The 16,007-nt window shown below is 43.9% G+C and overlaps 1 protein-coding gene across 2 annotated transcripts in view; it reads right to left on the reverse strand.

Annotated features, from left to right (window-relative positions):
- Positions 1-1,554: 1,554 nt before the first annotated feature.
- ptgfrnb (prostaglandin F2 receptor inhibitor b) overlaps positions 1,555-16,007 on the reverse strand; it is a 60,112-nt gene continuing 45,659 nt past the window's right edge. For both annotated transcript variants that reach the window (XM_047577207.1, XM_047577205.1), the window contains 4 exons: positions 6,261-6,447; positions 6,057-6,175; positions 5,917-5,967; positions 1,555-4,732 (listed from right to left, as the gene is read on the reverse strand). In XM_047577207.1, coding sequence (XP_047433163.1) covers positions 4,620-4,732; positions 5,917-5,967; positions 6,057-6,175; positions 6,261-6,447 — 470 coding nt within the window. In that variant the 3' untranslated portion in view covers positions 1,555-4,619. The remainder of the gene's footprint in view (positions 4,733-5,916; positions 5,968-6,056; positions 6,176-6,260; positions 6,448-16,007) is intronic.

Here is a 16,007-nt window from a genome sequence, read left to right on the forward strand (position 1 = left end):
AGATATTTTAAGCCCCAACCACTCCCATGTCTTACAGTGTTTGCTTGGCTAGGACACCGCCAAAGATTTTAATGGTATTGAGTGTGTATAGAGATCTGGGAGTGCAACCCCAAATTTAGGGAGCACAACAGTACGGTGTTACTTGGACGGAACCTTTTAAAGTTTTTAAAGTTCCTAATCAATTTCGCCATGTGACGAACACTGTAGGTCCTTACACAGCTGGAAACCGCAGCTTCTGGTCGAATGAGGATGCAAAATCATAATTCCAGAGAGGATTTTTTGGGAGAGGAACACAACGTGATTAAATGGAGGAGAAACCTTACCAGACAGCACACCGCGGTGATGGAGCTGGAGCTGCTGCAGACATCAGCATTGATTACAATGAAGACGGGAAAAGCGCGTCGCCCCTGGTAGACTCTGGGGAGAGCCGGCTGCTTATGCTTCGCCTCTGCGCGGTACTAAATTTTTCCGTCTGAATTTTTTGTTATGTGGAGCAACCCCTCAAGCTGTGACACGTTCTGAGCCGGAGCCAGGGGGTAACACCGTGAAATGTGCCATCTCCGACAAACAGCAGGGGCGAAGGAGAACCAAATATCCCGTGCCGCGGCACTGGGTCAATTAGAGAAGACAACGGTTCAAGTTGCGACAAGGCCACATAACCAGATGATATGAGCGGCAGGAAAATGGGTCAAAAGGACCCTGAGAGGGAACAAGAGCCTGTTAGAAGAGCCAATCAACACTGGTGAAACGGAGGCGGAGGAGGAGAGGGCTGAATGGAGAGACAGTTGTTAAAGAGGTGTAAAAATCAAAACCCGAGAGAGAGCCACCGAGGTTTCAGCTCATCTGCATTTCTAATCAAGAGCGAAAGAGGGATCGGTGTGATGAGAGGAAGTGAAGAGAAAGGGGAAAGATGTAGAGGGATGGAGCGAAGAGCGGCGGAGAGAGAGAGAGAGAGAGAGACTGGTGACAAATAAAAAGATGGAGTATAAACAGATAAATCCCGGCAGACCAACGAGAGGATGGGAGGCACGGTGAGAAAGACGCAGAGGCACGAGGAAGAGATATCGCCGCGGTCCAACGCTAAATTATAAAACATTTATTCCGCCAGAAGTTTTTTTTTGATGTGTTTTTTTTTTTTTTCTTCATGTGTTTGGGAGCGGAGGAAAAACCTGATTGATGGCTTGCCCGGAGACGGAGAAGAAAACTAAATTGGCCCACATTTGTCACAAGTCTGATCATGGCTGCATCAGATCCTCGGGAAAAATACAGCATACAAAAAAAAAAATCAACAAAAAAGGGTGGCAAACATTGGCCAGTGAGGGATACATTCAGAATCAAGCAACTAGTGTATTTTCAGATCACGAAGCAGCTGTTCAGCGTCGATTCAGTGCTGAAGTCGCCCCGGCTGACCACGCATCAAAAGTTTCGTCCATCCACTATAAAGTTCCAATATACGTGGACGAGTTAAGGCTAGCTTAGCTGGGAGAGGTAACGCTGGGCTATGTTGCATATTAAAAAAAACAACAACAACAAAATGAGAACAAACCAGTTGCGTCAAAATGAACACATCTTACAAATCTATTTATTTAAAAAACAAAAAAACAAAACAAAAAAAAAAACATGATTCATCGTACCAATTGCGACCAGATGACAAAATAAAGAGACACAGGGGAAGCCTTGCAGTGACATGTTCAGTGGTGTGTATCAATGCTACCGTTTGTGTGTGGTTTACCATCAAGAGCATTATGCACAGATTATTTGCTGTGCTGTAAACGTATCCTGAATGCCGAAACAGCACAGTCACAGAGAGGCACGCACACCTGTGGAGTGGGGGTTGGAGTTACTAATTCAAGGAGGATGCATGTAAAAATGATGACTTAGGATCCAATTGTTTTCTCGTTCTGCATCGGCTGCATGGTCAGACAGCTAGTGCAGCCCATTTCGAATCAGGGAAAAACAGTCGATTTTTAAATTAGACTTAATCTTAAGAGCTTTCCTTGAGCTGTGACCCGCCTCCAGCCTGATATTGCTCATGAAGTTGCTTAAAAATCCTTTTAAAAACACATCAAACAAAGCTCCCATTCAAGCCCCTTCAAGTCCGTTCAAGAGGAAACGCAGGCCGGCACATCGTATTCCAAACCCAACAGGTCCGCTTGGATCCCGCCGCGCTTGGCCAGAGACTTCCTCACTTTGCGTGTGTTGTTACTGCCGGGACTGTGAGTGTGCGTTCACGCAGCAGTCGGCATGCTACACCAGTCGCCAGAAGTCCATTCATTTGCAAAAAAAAACAAAAAAAAAAAAAACACCACAGAGACTCAACAGATGTCAGCCGATGATACAAATGGGCACTGCTGACGATCAGCTGGTTATTGCAGATTTCTCTCAATGTTGTTGTATATCCTTTTCTTAAGTGCAAGCTAAACAGTTTTGTACAATTTTCCTCAAACTGAGACAAAACTCAGATTATTTATGGAGAAGAGGCATTCCTTGTTTGGAGTTGAAATTTATTAGCAAAAATGTCAGCCAGCTAGCTAGCCAAAGGTTAACTAGCTAGCTGGCTTGCGAGCAGCATTAAAGGAACAGTTTAAGAACTCTTTTTAAATATTCTTGTTAAACAGAAACCGGTGGTTGATGCAGCCTAGCTTAGCACAAAGTCCGGAGTGAGTGAGGAATGCTAACCCAGCTAAACCAAAAAATGTTGGCTAGCTTGATGGTGAGCCTCATTTAAGAAACTGTTTGATATTCTTAAAAATATGCTTGTTGAACACAGAGGGGGGGTTGATGCAGCCTAGCTTAGCCTAAACCAAAAAATGGCAGTCAGCTAAAATGTTGGCTAGCATAACAGTGAGCAGCATTAAAGAAACTGTTTATTTTATTTTATTTTTTTAAACATAAATGGATGATGTCACCTAGCTTAGTTTAAAGACAGGAAAAACTGTTAGCCTAGCGTAACCAAAAAATGTCTGCCAGCAAAAGCTTTTCTGGTTCCTGCCTAGCTAGCTAGTTATCAGTATTAAATGAGCAGGGCTATTTTTTGTATACTTGTTAGCCAAGTGGCCTACAGGTAATACAGGCTAGCTTAGACCTTCACCAAACGTTTCAAAAGTGTCATCTGTAGGGGTAGAACCAAAAAGATCTCAACAGTCCAAGCAAAAATGTGTAAAAAGTCCTTTCAAAGCTAATAGTTTTACTTTTAAATGAGGTAGGCTAGCATTTCCCTTGCATCTCGTCTTCGTGCTAAACAAGGCTGTGTACCACTTCCCAAAATGCTGAACTTTTCCTTACGGAACTGAATCTGAGAAACATGCGCATCTTTCCCAAAACTTTGCAAACAATGGAAGAGTTCCTTGCGTCACCCTGTTAAAACGGAGTCATGTTGTTCACAGTGTGAACACAGGAGTCTACGTCGGCGACAGCGAGGCTTAGATGTCATGAAAACGAAACCCTGGAGAAGACGTGCGTTGCTCATGAATGACATCATACTGCCATTATAAAACAGTACATGCAACTCTTTGTCTCACACACTGTAGCACAGCACCCACACGGTGTACGAAACACACACAAGACTCGGGCAAAAAAAAGAACAGCTGGATACATTTCTGAATATTTATAAAAAGAAGAGTGCTTGCTGTCGCCACTTGCAGCGGCTGTTCAAGTGTAGATCTGGTGATATGAACCAAGCACACCTCCGTCAGTTCAAATATTGGCACCATGTACAGTATATCTCACACACAAACACGCTAACTGCATATCATCTTGTAAAGCTTAAAAATGTCTCTCATTTTAAAATCTCTTAATTTTCAAAAAACTAGAGAATAAAGGTAAATCCTTTAGTTTAAGGTAGGAATACTCTGGGGGGGCGGTAGTGCAGTACCTCTCGTGTAGAAAGTACGCGGAGCACTTTAATTCCTGCAGCCTAAACGTTCGGTCACTGCAAACCATGCGACTTTACAAGGACGCAATGAGGCGTCATTAACCTTGTGAAGACACAACGTCCCATCAGATCACCGGTAAAATGAAATGTGACTCCTGTCCCACCGAAACCCAGAAAACCCTTGAATCTTCCAAGCTTTCCAAGAAAATTTGTCGGGGGTGGCTGGTGCCGCAGAGTTGTCGTCATTTTTCGACGAGCCTTGCCATCAGAAGGAAGCAAATATATATATATTTTAAAAAAAGCATGTGGTCTGGCTTGGTTGCTCCATTTGTGATTCCTAGTGGTTATGGTGGCAGCAGATCCGTTTAGTGGTCCTTTATTCCCAAAGTGGCAGTGATGACTCCATTAAAATCCTCAGTCTTGGCTGGGTATAAACATATCTGCATAAAATTCGCAAGAAGCGCCACAGGTTTCTTCTTAGAAACAGAAGTCTGAAAGGCTACGTCTCCATTAAGTATTTAAGTCCCCTGCTCCCTCACTGCAGAGTTGAAAAAGAGCACCTTGTTAAAGCCCTGCGATTGGTCGGTCGATTGGTTGGGCGCCTACGTCCGAAGCGGTTTTACTCCCAACGCCCGTCGGCCGCGAACAGCTGGGTGTCCCAGAAATCGTCTATGGGCGTGTGTCTGTTGTGTGGGTGGTGCTTCCTGTGCGCGCTGCAGTGTGAGGGTGCGGGGGAAAGTGTTTGTCAGTCCATCTCCAAGTCCATCAGTTTGTTGCGCGAGCGCGGAGTGTGCGCGGTGTTGCGGCAGCAGCACTGGGCGCAGACCAGACCCAGGATCAGGGAGAAGAGGCCCACACCTGGAAACACACAACCAGGTTAATACCTCTGCTTCTGCTCCGCTGGTTCCCAATATTGTTACTTTAAAATATTTACTGGTAATGCACCAGAATCTGGGTCTAAATTTAGTATCCGGCACCAAAAGGTAAGTGTGTAGTTCTTCCCGATGGCGAAGGAGCTACAGGATAATGTGTCCTAGGGTTAGGGTTAGGATTTGCTTGCACTGTTGCCTTAGTGATTGCTCTGGGGGTCTTTTACTTGGGGTACTGTGAAGTATCAAGAAATAGATGCTGACAGGTCAGGTTTAGAGTGTAACTACAGTATTTTGAAGGAATAAACGTTGATCAAGAGAGTGAGGACCTTAAAAGGGGGCCTACAGTCGACCAGAAGCCAAATTTAAACACTATTCAGCGTTAATGCACTCTAGGTCGACACATTGGACTACAATTGGACTAAAATCTTCTCTTTTTAACCCGTTATCAGATAAATATTTGCAGCTTTTTAAGAAGTGCTGGGAAGGAGTTTAGTTCCACATATCTGGAGCACACACACAGATTTTTAAGACAGTCCAGACCTCATTACTCCAGATCCTGTCGATGTGCCGACATTCACTCATCTTCAGCGGAAAAGGGGCTACGAGTTGAGGGCTATCGCTGTACTGCAGCTGGAGGAGCTACAGTAATTACCATGACAATCGTTACTGACGCTACACATGCCTAGAAGATTTTCACGATTAATGGCAACTAGGAATGCGAGTATCGCCGCCAATTAATGCGCACTGTATTGACTATTCACAATCCCATGCCAGCTGTCAGACACGTGTCCCAAATAAGCGCGAGCGCTGTCAGATAGTGGAGTGTGGGGCAAAAAGTCGATGCATATCCAGCGAGGACGTTGGCGCTGACAGCGAGCACCGGCAAGACGGGCTTTCCTCGCTTCTCACCAGCTCCGGTGACATGTTTCTGCAGCTGTTGCCTGAATTTAAATTTTCTCCATCCTAAGTCGACGCATTTGGAAACCAGCTAGTTATCCGAGTTATCCTCCGACAAATCAGATGCTGTTATTTACGAAACCTCGCACGTAAATCTGGCTTGTTGGCAAATCAGTATTACAGGATTCAGGCAGATCTGGAAACTCTAAATTAGATGGCAGAAAACCAATCATTGAAGCACTGATTCTAAGACATGTGTAATGGTTATATTACCCAGTGAGGCCGATGCACCATATAAGAGAGGCAACTTTAGGGAGTCCCACACTGGAGAAGGAGAAAGAAAATGAGAGATCTGGTGTTAAAGGTGACAAAGTAAAATCAACAGTCATATGAAGATGATCTCCCGCACTCACCAGCAAATTTGACGGTGAGGAAGATTCGACCCGACGTCGTCTCCTTAGCTTCGGTCCAGGCTCCCGTCGAGGCCGACAGGTACCAGGGAGTGGCCACGCAGTGATACTCGCCACTGTCGCTGGAAATCACAGAGCACACAGTCAAGACGACGGGGTAAAAGGCGAATCATTCGTCTACCGCCTATTCGCTGCCGTTGTACTCACGTGTCTTGAGTGCCGAAAATGTTCAGCAGGTAGGTGTTTGCGTCTCTGCGCTCTATCGAGATGTCGCTGGACGAGTTGCGCTCTACTTTCCTGACGACGCCGAAGCGGTCGATGCTGGCCACCTCCGTCGGCGTCTGTCCGCCGCGCAGCCGGGTGAAAAACCACTTCACCTCGTACGACAGGTCATCTGAAAGAGAGGTGGCCTGGTTAGCCTCTAGAGGTCGCCAAATTACAACAGTTTCATGGATCCTGAGCTCAAACGATGCATAAATAAGAGTTTTAGTCTTTATGCTAAGCTAGGCTAACCGCACCACCAGAGTGCTTTAGGAACTTGGGATTGGGAGTTTGGTTAAATTTAGATTTGGAAGTGACATAAATGGATGGAATAAATAAACCACTCTCTGTTTAAGCTAAATCTCACAAACTACAAAGGCAGTTTCTTCATGCGAAACATTAAAAGGCAACATATCTCTCCCAAAGTACCACTGGAAGGCATCTTTACTGCAGCAATGTGATGTGTTTATAGTCAGCAAGATGTCAAGCGTAAACCAATGGGCTGTTTCAGGGAAGTTTTATTTGAGCCACACTAGCTTTAGCCTGCCCGCTAATGTTAAACTGTAGAAGGGGGCTCCATGTTTTTCTTGGAGAGAAGTGTCACTACACCCATTACATATGGAAAGTTAAGCTGTTCAGCGGGGTCCCAAATTAACCAGCAGAAGAAGAACGAAGCCAGAACAAATCCATTATCGACACATTAAAACAAATGGCTGCTTTTCGCAGGGAGATATAACTACAAGACACAGGGATGGACACGCGTCATAAGAAGAATGATAGTGATGACAAAGGGATGGGAAAAAGGGACAAGAGTTGGAGAGAAATTGAAATAATAGATGCAATCTTTGGGAAAGGGGAGCGCGAGCAAGCTAATTATTTCCAAGAGGGGGAGAGAGAGAGAGAGATAGAGAGACAGACAGACAGAAGCACAAACTAGTCATTAGTCTGTCAGCGAGAGAGGGACTATTAGCACTGTACCTCCTACACACACACACACGTACAATAAAAACCCCATGGAGCCTTAGTCATCCTCTGTCATTTAGGAGACAAATAGGGGATACAGACAGAAAAATAAAACGAAACATTTGCGACGACAACGCGGGAAAGAAGACAAACGATGATGAAAAACAATTATGAAAAACGACAGGGAGAGATGCAAAAAATAAAAAATAAAAAACCAGGAGGGGGAGAGAAGAGGAATGACGGAGCGACCGTAATGAAGAGGAAGAAGAGTGGGGAGAGGCGGGAGCTCAGCCAGGGCAGAGTAATGAATCACGTCTCAATTCCTCTCTGCCGCTCTTCCCCATTGCTTTTAATATTCAAGTGCTACATCATTAAAAATGTGTAGTAGTAGTAGTCGTAGTAGTAGTAGTACGAGCAGCCTTAGCTAGCCTAAAGCCTCACCTAAAACACCAACAGTACCTCCGGGACACAAGTCTCCATGAGGTCTCTGTGAGATGTGCTGTAGATATATTACTTTTGCCAGTCTATGATCATGCTGAACACCCAATTAGAGGGATCTCTCCATGCGATCTGCCGCCAAATTGGCCTAAAAGTTAACGACGACGGTTTGACGAGTGCCAATGTTTCTGGACACGGCTTCAAAACAAGAGCCTAAAGCACGGCTTATACCTCTGGGTCATTTTGATAGCGTAGCTACAGGCCCAACGCGGAGCCTAATGCCCTAGACTGATGTGTGTAGTAACTTGGCGTAGTTGTAGCGTATTTGTGGCTAAGTATTGCTTCTCCATGTGCGCATTTTTTACGTCGATTGTTTATTTGTCTGAGTTTGGCGAAATTTCGGTGAAAGATTCAGTCGCTGAAAGTGAAGCAGGAAGTAGAAACAAACTTTAAGCAGAGCGGCAAAAAAGACACAGCGCCGACTAGTGTTTGGGTGGTGTTGTTACGTAGCGAGAGGGGTCCTTAAACCGCACTCAAGACATTCGGTGGTGGTCCGAAAAATGACCAACTGTCGGCTTGGTGGGTCGCAACCTTGAGGAGGCTCCATGGGATTGAGTGAGTTCAAGGTTTAAGGTTGTGAAAACAAAGTAATTCCACATGGAAAACAGTGGGTTAATCTTTAAGGGAAACTGGTAGCGCATTTCTTCTGAGCAGAAGACTGCAGCCCTACTCAGCGGATTAAAAAATAACCCCGACCTTCCTTTAAGCACAAACATCACACCAAATGTGAACTTGCAGCCAGTCAGGTCAATTTAAGTAGCCTTCTCATATTTAGCCTTGCAGCTAGATATTTGTGGTAACAGTCAAAACTTTAACTGGACTCCAAGACCCCACTACTGGTTTATTGGTTATAAATTAATTGGTGGTTATCGTGGGCAGCCTCTAGGCTCTACAGCTAATAACACTTGACACTGATTGCAGTTTTGTTTCCACAAATTGTCAAATTTTAATTAAGGCAGAAATAACAGCACGAATCCTCCTCCATTCATTTTAATCCCATCCAGTCTGAACATTAGATCATGCAGTGTTCCACTTGGAGTCACGCTTTCCTCTGAGCTTGTTCCCCCTCATGGGTCTAAACCCGTCACTTCCCGTTAGCGGACAAGTGGACACACTGGACACCGGAATGTAATTTAGGCAAATCAACTTTGCTCCTTCTCATTTAGTGGAGAGTGCAGTGATTCAAAGTGAGAAGTTGGATGGATTCATACAGTAAAAAACAAGCCTAGAGTAGTGGTTAAGTACAAAAATTAGAAATGTGGTAAAGTTTATCTGGAGGACATCATCCTAATTGCATGGCTGCATATTAAGACATAAATATTAGTTCATTTCTTTGTGTTTAAATGATGGATGTCAAGGTAAATTAAATAAAAATATGATCATTGTTCATCTGTACTTGGTAAATGTGACTAAGGTGCCTATGACGATGATGGTGCAACAGTATTAGGACAGGACGGGGGACACCATTTTTTTTTTTCGCATTCTGAGGAAACAGGAGGTGACACTAAGGGAGTGGGAGTCGACTGACTGCGCACACAGTCACATCTCCCTCCAGACTCGCTGACCACGATCAACTGAAGAGAAAAGTTCTGACACAGAGACGGACGAGTTACCCATCAACTTCCTCAATACAGCCCACAGCAACATAGAGGCTGAACGCAGGAAGTAAGCTTGTCTGGAGATGCAATGACTAATCAAATGGTCAGACCACAAAAAAAAATGGGATTTTGATGATGTATCATTTGAAATAATGAATCAAATATGATGATTTCGTCTTCTAAAATGATGTTTGTTTTGCAGGCTATTACAACAAATGTGTTTTTGGCTCCTAAGCCGAAAAAAGAGCTCAAATCAAATTTTCAATGTGGACAATTTGATAGTCCTCATATATTGTCAACCTTCATCACTAAAAACAATAATTTTGAGCTAAAGTCACTTATTCTGGAGGATAATATTTTAAAAATAATTCATAATCATTCATAATCAGTTGTTTTTTTTTTTTTTTTTTAATGGGTCTCAGTGAGATTCACCCGTCACTCCACCCCAGCTCATTCCAGCTCTCTTGCTTCATACATGAATGAAAATTATGAGATCTTGACCTGCTTGGACAAATAAAGTGATAAGAGAAACTGTAAATAGTAATGGTAGCATTAAACAATGCAAACACGGTCCCTCACTTCTGCCCCAGCTTTCAATCAAACCAAAAATCTGTGTCAACAAGAGCTACAAGTGTGACAAAAGGTCATTATATTGAGGAAGTAAAGTAGTTCCTGTTATCATGGAGAAGCCATACCACGATCGCATCTTCATTTTTACCTACCAAGATTGACGGTGTGAAAGATAAGATGTTTTCTTGATTGACTCAACGTAAACCTATACTCCACTGAAACTCTCTCAAGCATAGGCGTGGTGACCAGACCTCACCCATGTATTAGTCAGGGCTCCCACCGGTCAAGGCTCAAGTGGAAGGAAAACAGGCCCAGTTCACGTGCAGGATGAAGGATGGGTATGATGGGACGGGGACTCAAAGGGACTGGACAAAAGAATCGCGTCTTGGGTTTCAAGTGATGGAATGATAGTGGAACTGGAAACTAAAAGTTATTTCCTCATGAGTTATGGCGAAGAAATAAACTGGAAACTCTCCTAAACTTTTATCTTGTTGTATTATGAATGTTCATTTTTTTGTTCCCAGATATCAGCAGTTACTTAAACGCTATAATAAATCATTAAGCCTGCATCGTTGCTGTTTTTCTGCTCTGAAAGTAAAGTATCTTAACACAGGTACGTGTCTGACGCCGCCGTTTCTGATCAAAGACACATTTTGCATAATTCCACCGATACTTCAGGAAGAGAACTAAAATTAGAAAAAGACGCAGCTGTCTCGCAGTTAGCCCCTCCGTCCTTTAACTTTCTTTGTTCCTGACGGCAGCAGGGAGGGAACGAGGATTTAAAACACTTAAAGACAGAGGGGATTATTTTGTTTGTTGCAGGGCCACAAATCAACGGCCAGATGCTCTCAAAAGTGTGAACACATGCTCATGCTTCGTCATGTAGTATGACCCCTCCACCTCCTCCTCTTCCTCATGAGAGGGGCTCTAGGAGTATCTGATCTCCCACCAGGAGGCTGACGCACAGCTTCTTGCTCGCAGCTGTTCCTCCTTGCTGTGGCCCCCTTACAGACCTTCCCACCCCCTATATGAACCCACAAACTCCAATCCAAACTGTCTCCGTTTACACTGCCCTACTGCTTTTGTGTATAGTGCACACACAGCCACCAGAACAAACACAATGAGTATATAAGCGTATATAATCTCCACATTTTTTTCTTAATGTAAACACAACAGCGTAGGTGAACGAAAGCATTGTCAAACACTGTTACATTTACGCCTTTGAGGAGAGGGGGTCCTGAAGTCTGTGCCGTTTAATATATGTTGGTACTCTATTGGTACCATGGAGACCACACAAATACTAGCCCAACTTCCAATGCCTGTCTAATGTTATGAAGAGGTGCCACCGTTCCGTTGGGAGCTGATCATGACTCTGCAAAGTTCAGCTAAGCCAATCAAACTCTCCGGGGAGGCTTTATACGTGCCATCTGATCTACGTGGAGATGAAACATGCCTCATTAGGAAAATGGAAGATGGCCAGACTTAGATTCCTCCATTCCAACGAATGGCACTCCTGTACATCGGATCACTCCCATTGATTTCATATATGCCCTAGCCCTAGTCTGACCATCCTAGGGCTAGGGCATTTCATATATGACCTAGCCCTGTCTGAACACAGTAGGGCTAGGGCACTGCATATATGCCCCAGCCCTAGCCATAGTCTGACCACACTAGGGCTAGGGCATGTCATATTCGCCCTAGCCTTAGTGTGGTCAGATGCCTAAACCGAAACTCCATTTCAATTAAAGACTTTAAAATGGCGTTCCTGAGCATCTCCTAAGCAATCAGCAATAGAAAACACCCTTGATGTCTTATTTGACGATTACCAGTTCCAAGCGCGGTGGTCGATTCTGTGGGAAGACCCATTTAAATAGCCGGAACAAATGTATTCACAAGGTGATTTCAAAGGATTTGAATTCAATAGCGGATTAATTCAAATGGTACCAAACCCCAACTTGAGTTTTGGTGGTGCAGCAGCTTTCGCGAAGCAGAAAGGGGGCGTGCGTTCTGGTGTCTGGATCACAGAGGAGAAACTATAGCGCATCTCTAATAGAATATCTGGCTGCCGTCTGAGCTAATAAAACTAAAACGACTGCCGGTGGAAATGAAGACAGTCTGATTGGATTTCTCTGGATTAATCCCTTGAGGAGAGTCCAAGGCGTAAAACTGCCTGAAAACGCACACACATACACACAAAAGACTGACAATTACCACCAGTGCTTCAAATGAAACAGTGTGTGTGTTCTCTGCTCCATAAAGCAGGACAGCCCTGGTAGAGTGGAATACTAAACACTATAAAAACACCATTTAGTTTCGCAGAAACAAAGCCACTGGGAAGCTAAGTTTCCCTCGTTACTTGCTGCATGCCTAATAAGAACGCCAGTAAATGAAAGCAAATTTCAGATTCAGATTTGGCCTATTTCACATGCAGCAGCCTTTTAAAGCAGCGACCACGCTGATACACTGATGTGGGTTTTACAAGGCCAAGACCTGAGGTTTTTCCCTGGAAGTGATATCATTAGCAGTGTGTTCAAACCCCCAAAGAGAATTATATCGCGCTCTTCGTCCCAATGAATGAACTCTCAGTATTGACTGTAGTTGTAAGCACACCAGCCATCGGTTAAGTACATCCTCAAATGTCTAATGTTATTCTTTTTTTGCACTGTCCATATTAATACATCAAGCCAATCTGGTTTCCTTACCTTTCCTTAGGAACCACAGCTTCACTGATGAAATTATCCAAAGAGGCACTGGATCATCCCAAGCTTGAATGATTAATGGTTTGCCTAATGTACATGTATATAAATGGTGAATTTAAACCAGACGCACATGACGTCATTTGGTATTCATGTTAAGCTTGGGACACGCTACACAACTTTCACAGCCTTTTGATATCTTGAAAAGACTACGAGTACACACTAACAGACTGCACCTGATGAGGGATCCTCATGATTACACGATTTGTCAAACCAACTGAAGCAAACTGAACTCATCAAACTTTTATACAAACTCTTGCAAGGGGGCTAGAGTTGTGGTATGCACTATAATCAACCCTACATAGGCGCTCACACTCCTATGACACTCGATTAATCCCTCCTCTGAGACATGTGACCCAGGTTTGCTTTGTCGCCACTCTCCCGTTACCACTGTTCTGCATCGTTATTTTTGAACATTCTTGCTACTTCCCAACGTGTTCTGACGCTACTTCCTGTGTCCCAGCCTCTCAACAGCAGTTGAGCTGGTAGTTAGTTCAGACTACGAACGCATCCGGATTCAGCCCAAACATGTTTGACTGACTGTGACCGAGGTTGGGTCGAGTCTGTTCTGCTAAAACACTTAGTGCCAAATACCCACAAAGGCCATCCAAAACTAGCGCACACTGGTGCAGACTTCGCCCAATTGGGAATCATGGGTAAAATCTGGCAAACAAATCTTGTAGTACATGTGGAGGATGTTACATTCATTTCAAAAAGTCTCTAGTTTTGCCAGTACAATTAAGACGTGGAGTTTCATCTCAGGTCTTAAATGTGGACAGTTCCCAAAACCTCCGTTATCTAGGTCCTGGGTAGGGATGGGTACTGATACTCGGTACCATAATGACACTTAGCTTAACATGGATATAAGATGTTTTCTCAGTCAACAGTGTCACTTTTGTCACATGCTAGCTCAGCTCAGTTGTCATGCTAGCTCAGTTCAAAGAAACACTACTATCTGTATTTCATTCCACATTCTGACACTTGAGTGTGCGTTTCTCTCATCGAAGCTACACGCTGGTTTTCACCGTAAACCCTAAGCACGGGTTGAAAACAGCAGCCTTTCCAGTTCGCCGCCACCGAAATCTGCCACTTCCAAGGATTGCGACAAAGTTGCATCCGTGCCCCCGCTCCTGTTTAACTGAAGACCTAATGGAGTGAAAATGATGGCACTGCCGCAGAGGACTATCTCTTTCTACATTTTCAATTTGTTTTGTTTTTTTACCGTCCTTCCCTTCCCTCTCCTCTCCTCTCACACTCCACTACCTCCTTCTATCTCTTGAAGTTTGCTTGGCTACCATTTGCTCTGCTTTTTTTTTTCTCAACTGCAGAAAATATCCAGAGTGAGGCTGCGTTTGATGTGCTAACTCAAGGCTCTTCTTTTGCTTCCGATGAACACCTGAAAAGAGGATTTTTTGCAGTCACGTAGAGGCCACGGAATATCAGGAACGACTTTTTGACAACAAATAAATAAATAACCTCCGTGAAACTGAATATGTTTTTTTTTTCAACTCTGAAAACGGATGACAGAAATAAGCGTGTTTCATTTATTTATTTATTACTCTGTAACTGAAACACGGGATTGAATTGGAGCATTTTCATCAAGAGTTATTAACGTTTAAAAATCCAACAGCGACCGGACCAAACGTGATCCCTGAATGAATCTACTTTTTGAATGAACTAGGTTAGGTTTTTTTTTTAGTTTTTTATTACTTGCACCCATTGTTGGTTCACCAGAAACAGTTAATGGAGTGAGAATCATTTAGCCTGTCTGTCATCCTCTCCCGCCACTTCATCCTCCCCTCATCCCTCTCTCCTCTCTGCTCAACAACTCTTCCCAGTCTTTCTCTCACCACTTGGTCTGAATTCACTGCTTTCCTCCGGTCCTCGTCTCTCTCTCTGGGAAACTTTGCATGGACCCACTCTCCATCCATTTACAGCCTCCTCTATTCACTCTCTCCACTTTAACAATCTGTTTATCTCCCTCCACTTTTTCCCCCATTCACTCCCACCTTCTCCCTCCCCAACCCCTCTCCAACTCGTCGTCTCTCTTCTTTCTCTACCTCGTTCTGTCTCCCCGGCCGGCTAACGGAGCGTGAGATTGGCTAATTAACGGCTGCCTGTCGGCCCTGCAAAGACAGCTGGGTTATTTGGTGAGAGCGGAGAGGAGAGGATGAGGAGGAAAGGAGGAGCGGAGGAGCCAAAAGAGGAGAGAAGCATGTGTGGTTATATTTATCCCACGGCATTATTTTAAGGTACGATTTAAGTTTTCAGGTGTTAATCACATGTTCCTCCGTGCACCGAAAAGAAGCTGGTGTCTTGCTACTTCTCCCATGGCACCAATTATTATGCGACGCACACAAAAGTCGTGGGTCTGATCTGAAACGATACAAGCTGTACAAGCTCTAATCCGACACCATGTCCACTATCGCCTCCACTTTTAGCTATGTTTCGGTTTCCTCCGACTTGTGGGAAAATGTGTAGCTCAACTGATCTAGAGTTCCCTTGTTAGTTCCCTGGCTAGTCCCTAATCTTGTCCATCTGTAGTCTGGTGATGTGTGGGCAATGCCCAGATCCAAACTCATGTGTTGAAATCAGCAATGTGCTGTGAAACCTAAATAATGAGCTAAAAGAAGCTAAAATGCTCTGAAGCCAATGAGCTTGATAAGCTTGAACTTGTCTGCACAGTATGTTACGGTAAATCTTCTACATAAGGACAAAATACAATGTGATTATCATGCTGGAAACAAAAATCTATTGAATCAAATTTTAGACGATACAAGCTGTACAAGCTCTGACCTCCAATCGGACACCATGTCCGATATCAGATCCATTTTTAGCTTCGTTTTGGTTTCCTCCACCTCGTGGGAAAATGTGTGGCTTAACTGATCTAGAGCTTCCTTGTTTGTTCGCTGGCTTGCCTCTAATCTTGTCCATCTGTAGTCTGGTGATGTTTGGGCAATGCACAGATCCAAACTTGTTTGTTTCAATCAGCAATGTGTTGTGAAAATAACAAGCTAAAATGCGCTAGACGCTAAAAACATTAGTCTTTTTTTTTCCACATCGCAGCCTGCTCCGTTTAATCGTCGAAAGGATCAATTGTCACAGAGTCGCTTGGCAGGAAATATCCAAACATTGTTTCTAAGCCGTGTTTGAGCAATGAAGCCAATTATAATGAAGTCCACACAACTAAGGTGACAGTCACTGCTATAAGAATACTCCTCATGCTAGTTTTATACTCTCTATAACATACTGCATACTCTTACAACCCATACTCCACTTTAGCATCTTGATTTTATCTCATTACAATA

Source organism: Mugil cephalus, chromosome 23, assembly GCF_022458985.1.
Source record: "Mugil cephalus isolate CIBA_MC_2020 chromosome 23, CIBA_Mcephalus_1.1, whole genome shotgun sequence".
In the NCBI taxonomy this organism is placed as follows: Eukaryota; Metazoa; Chordata; class Actinopteri; order Mugiliformes; family Mugilidae; genus Mugil; species Mugil cephalus.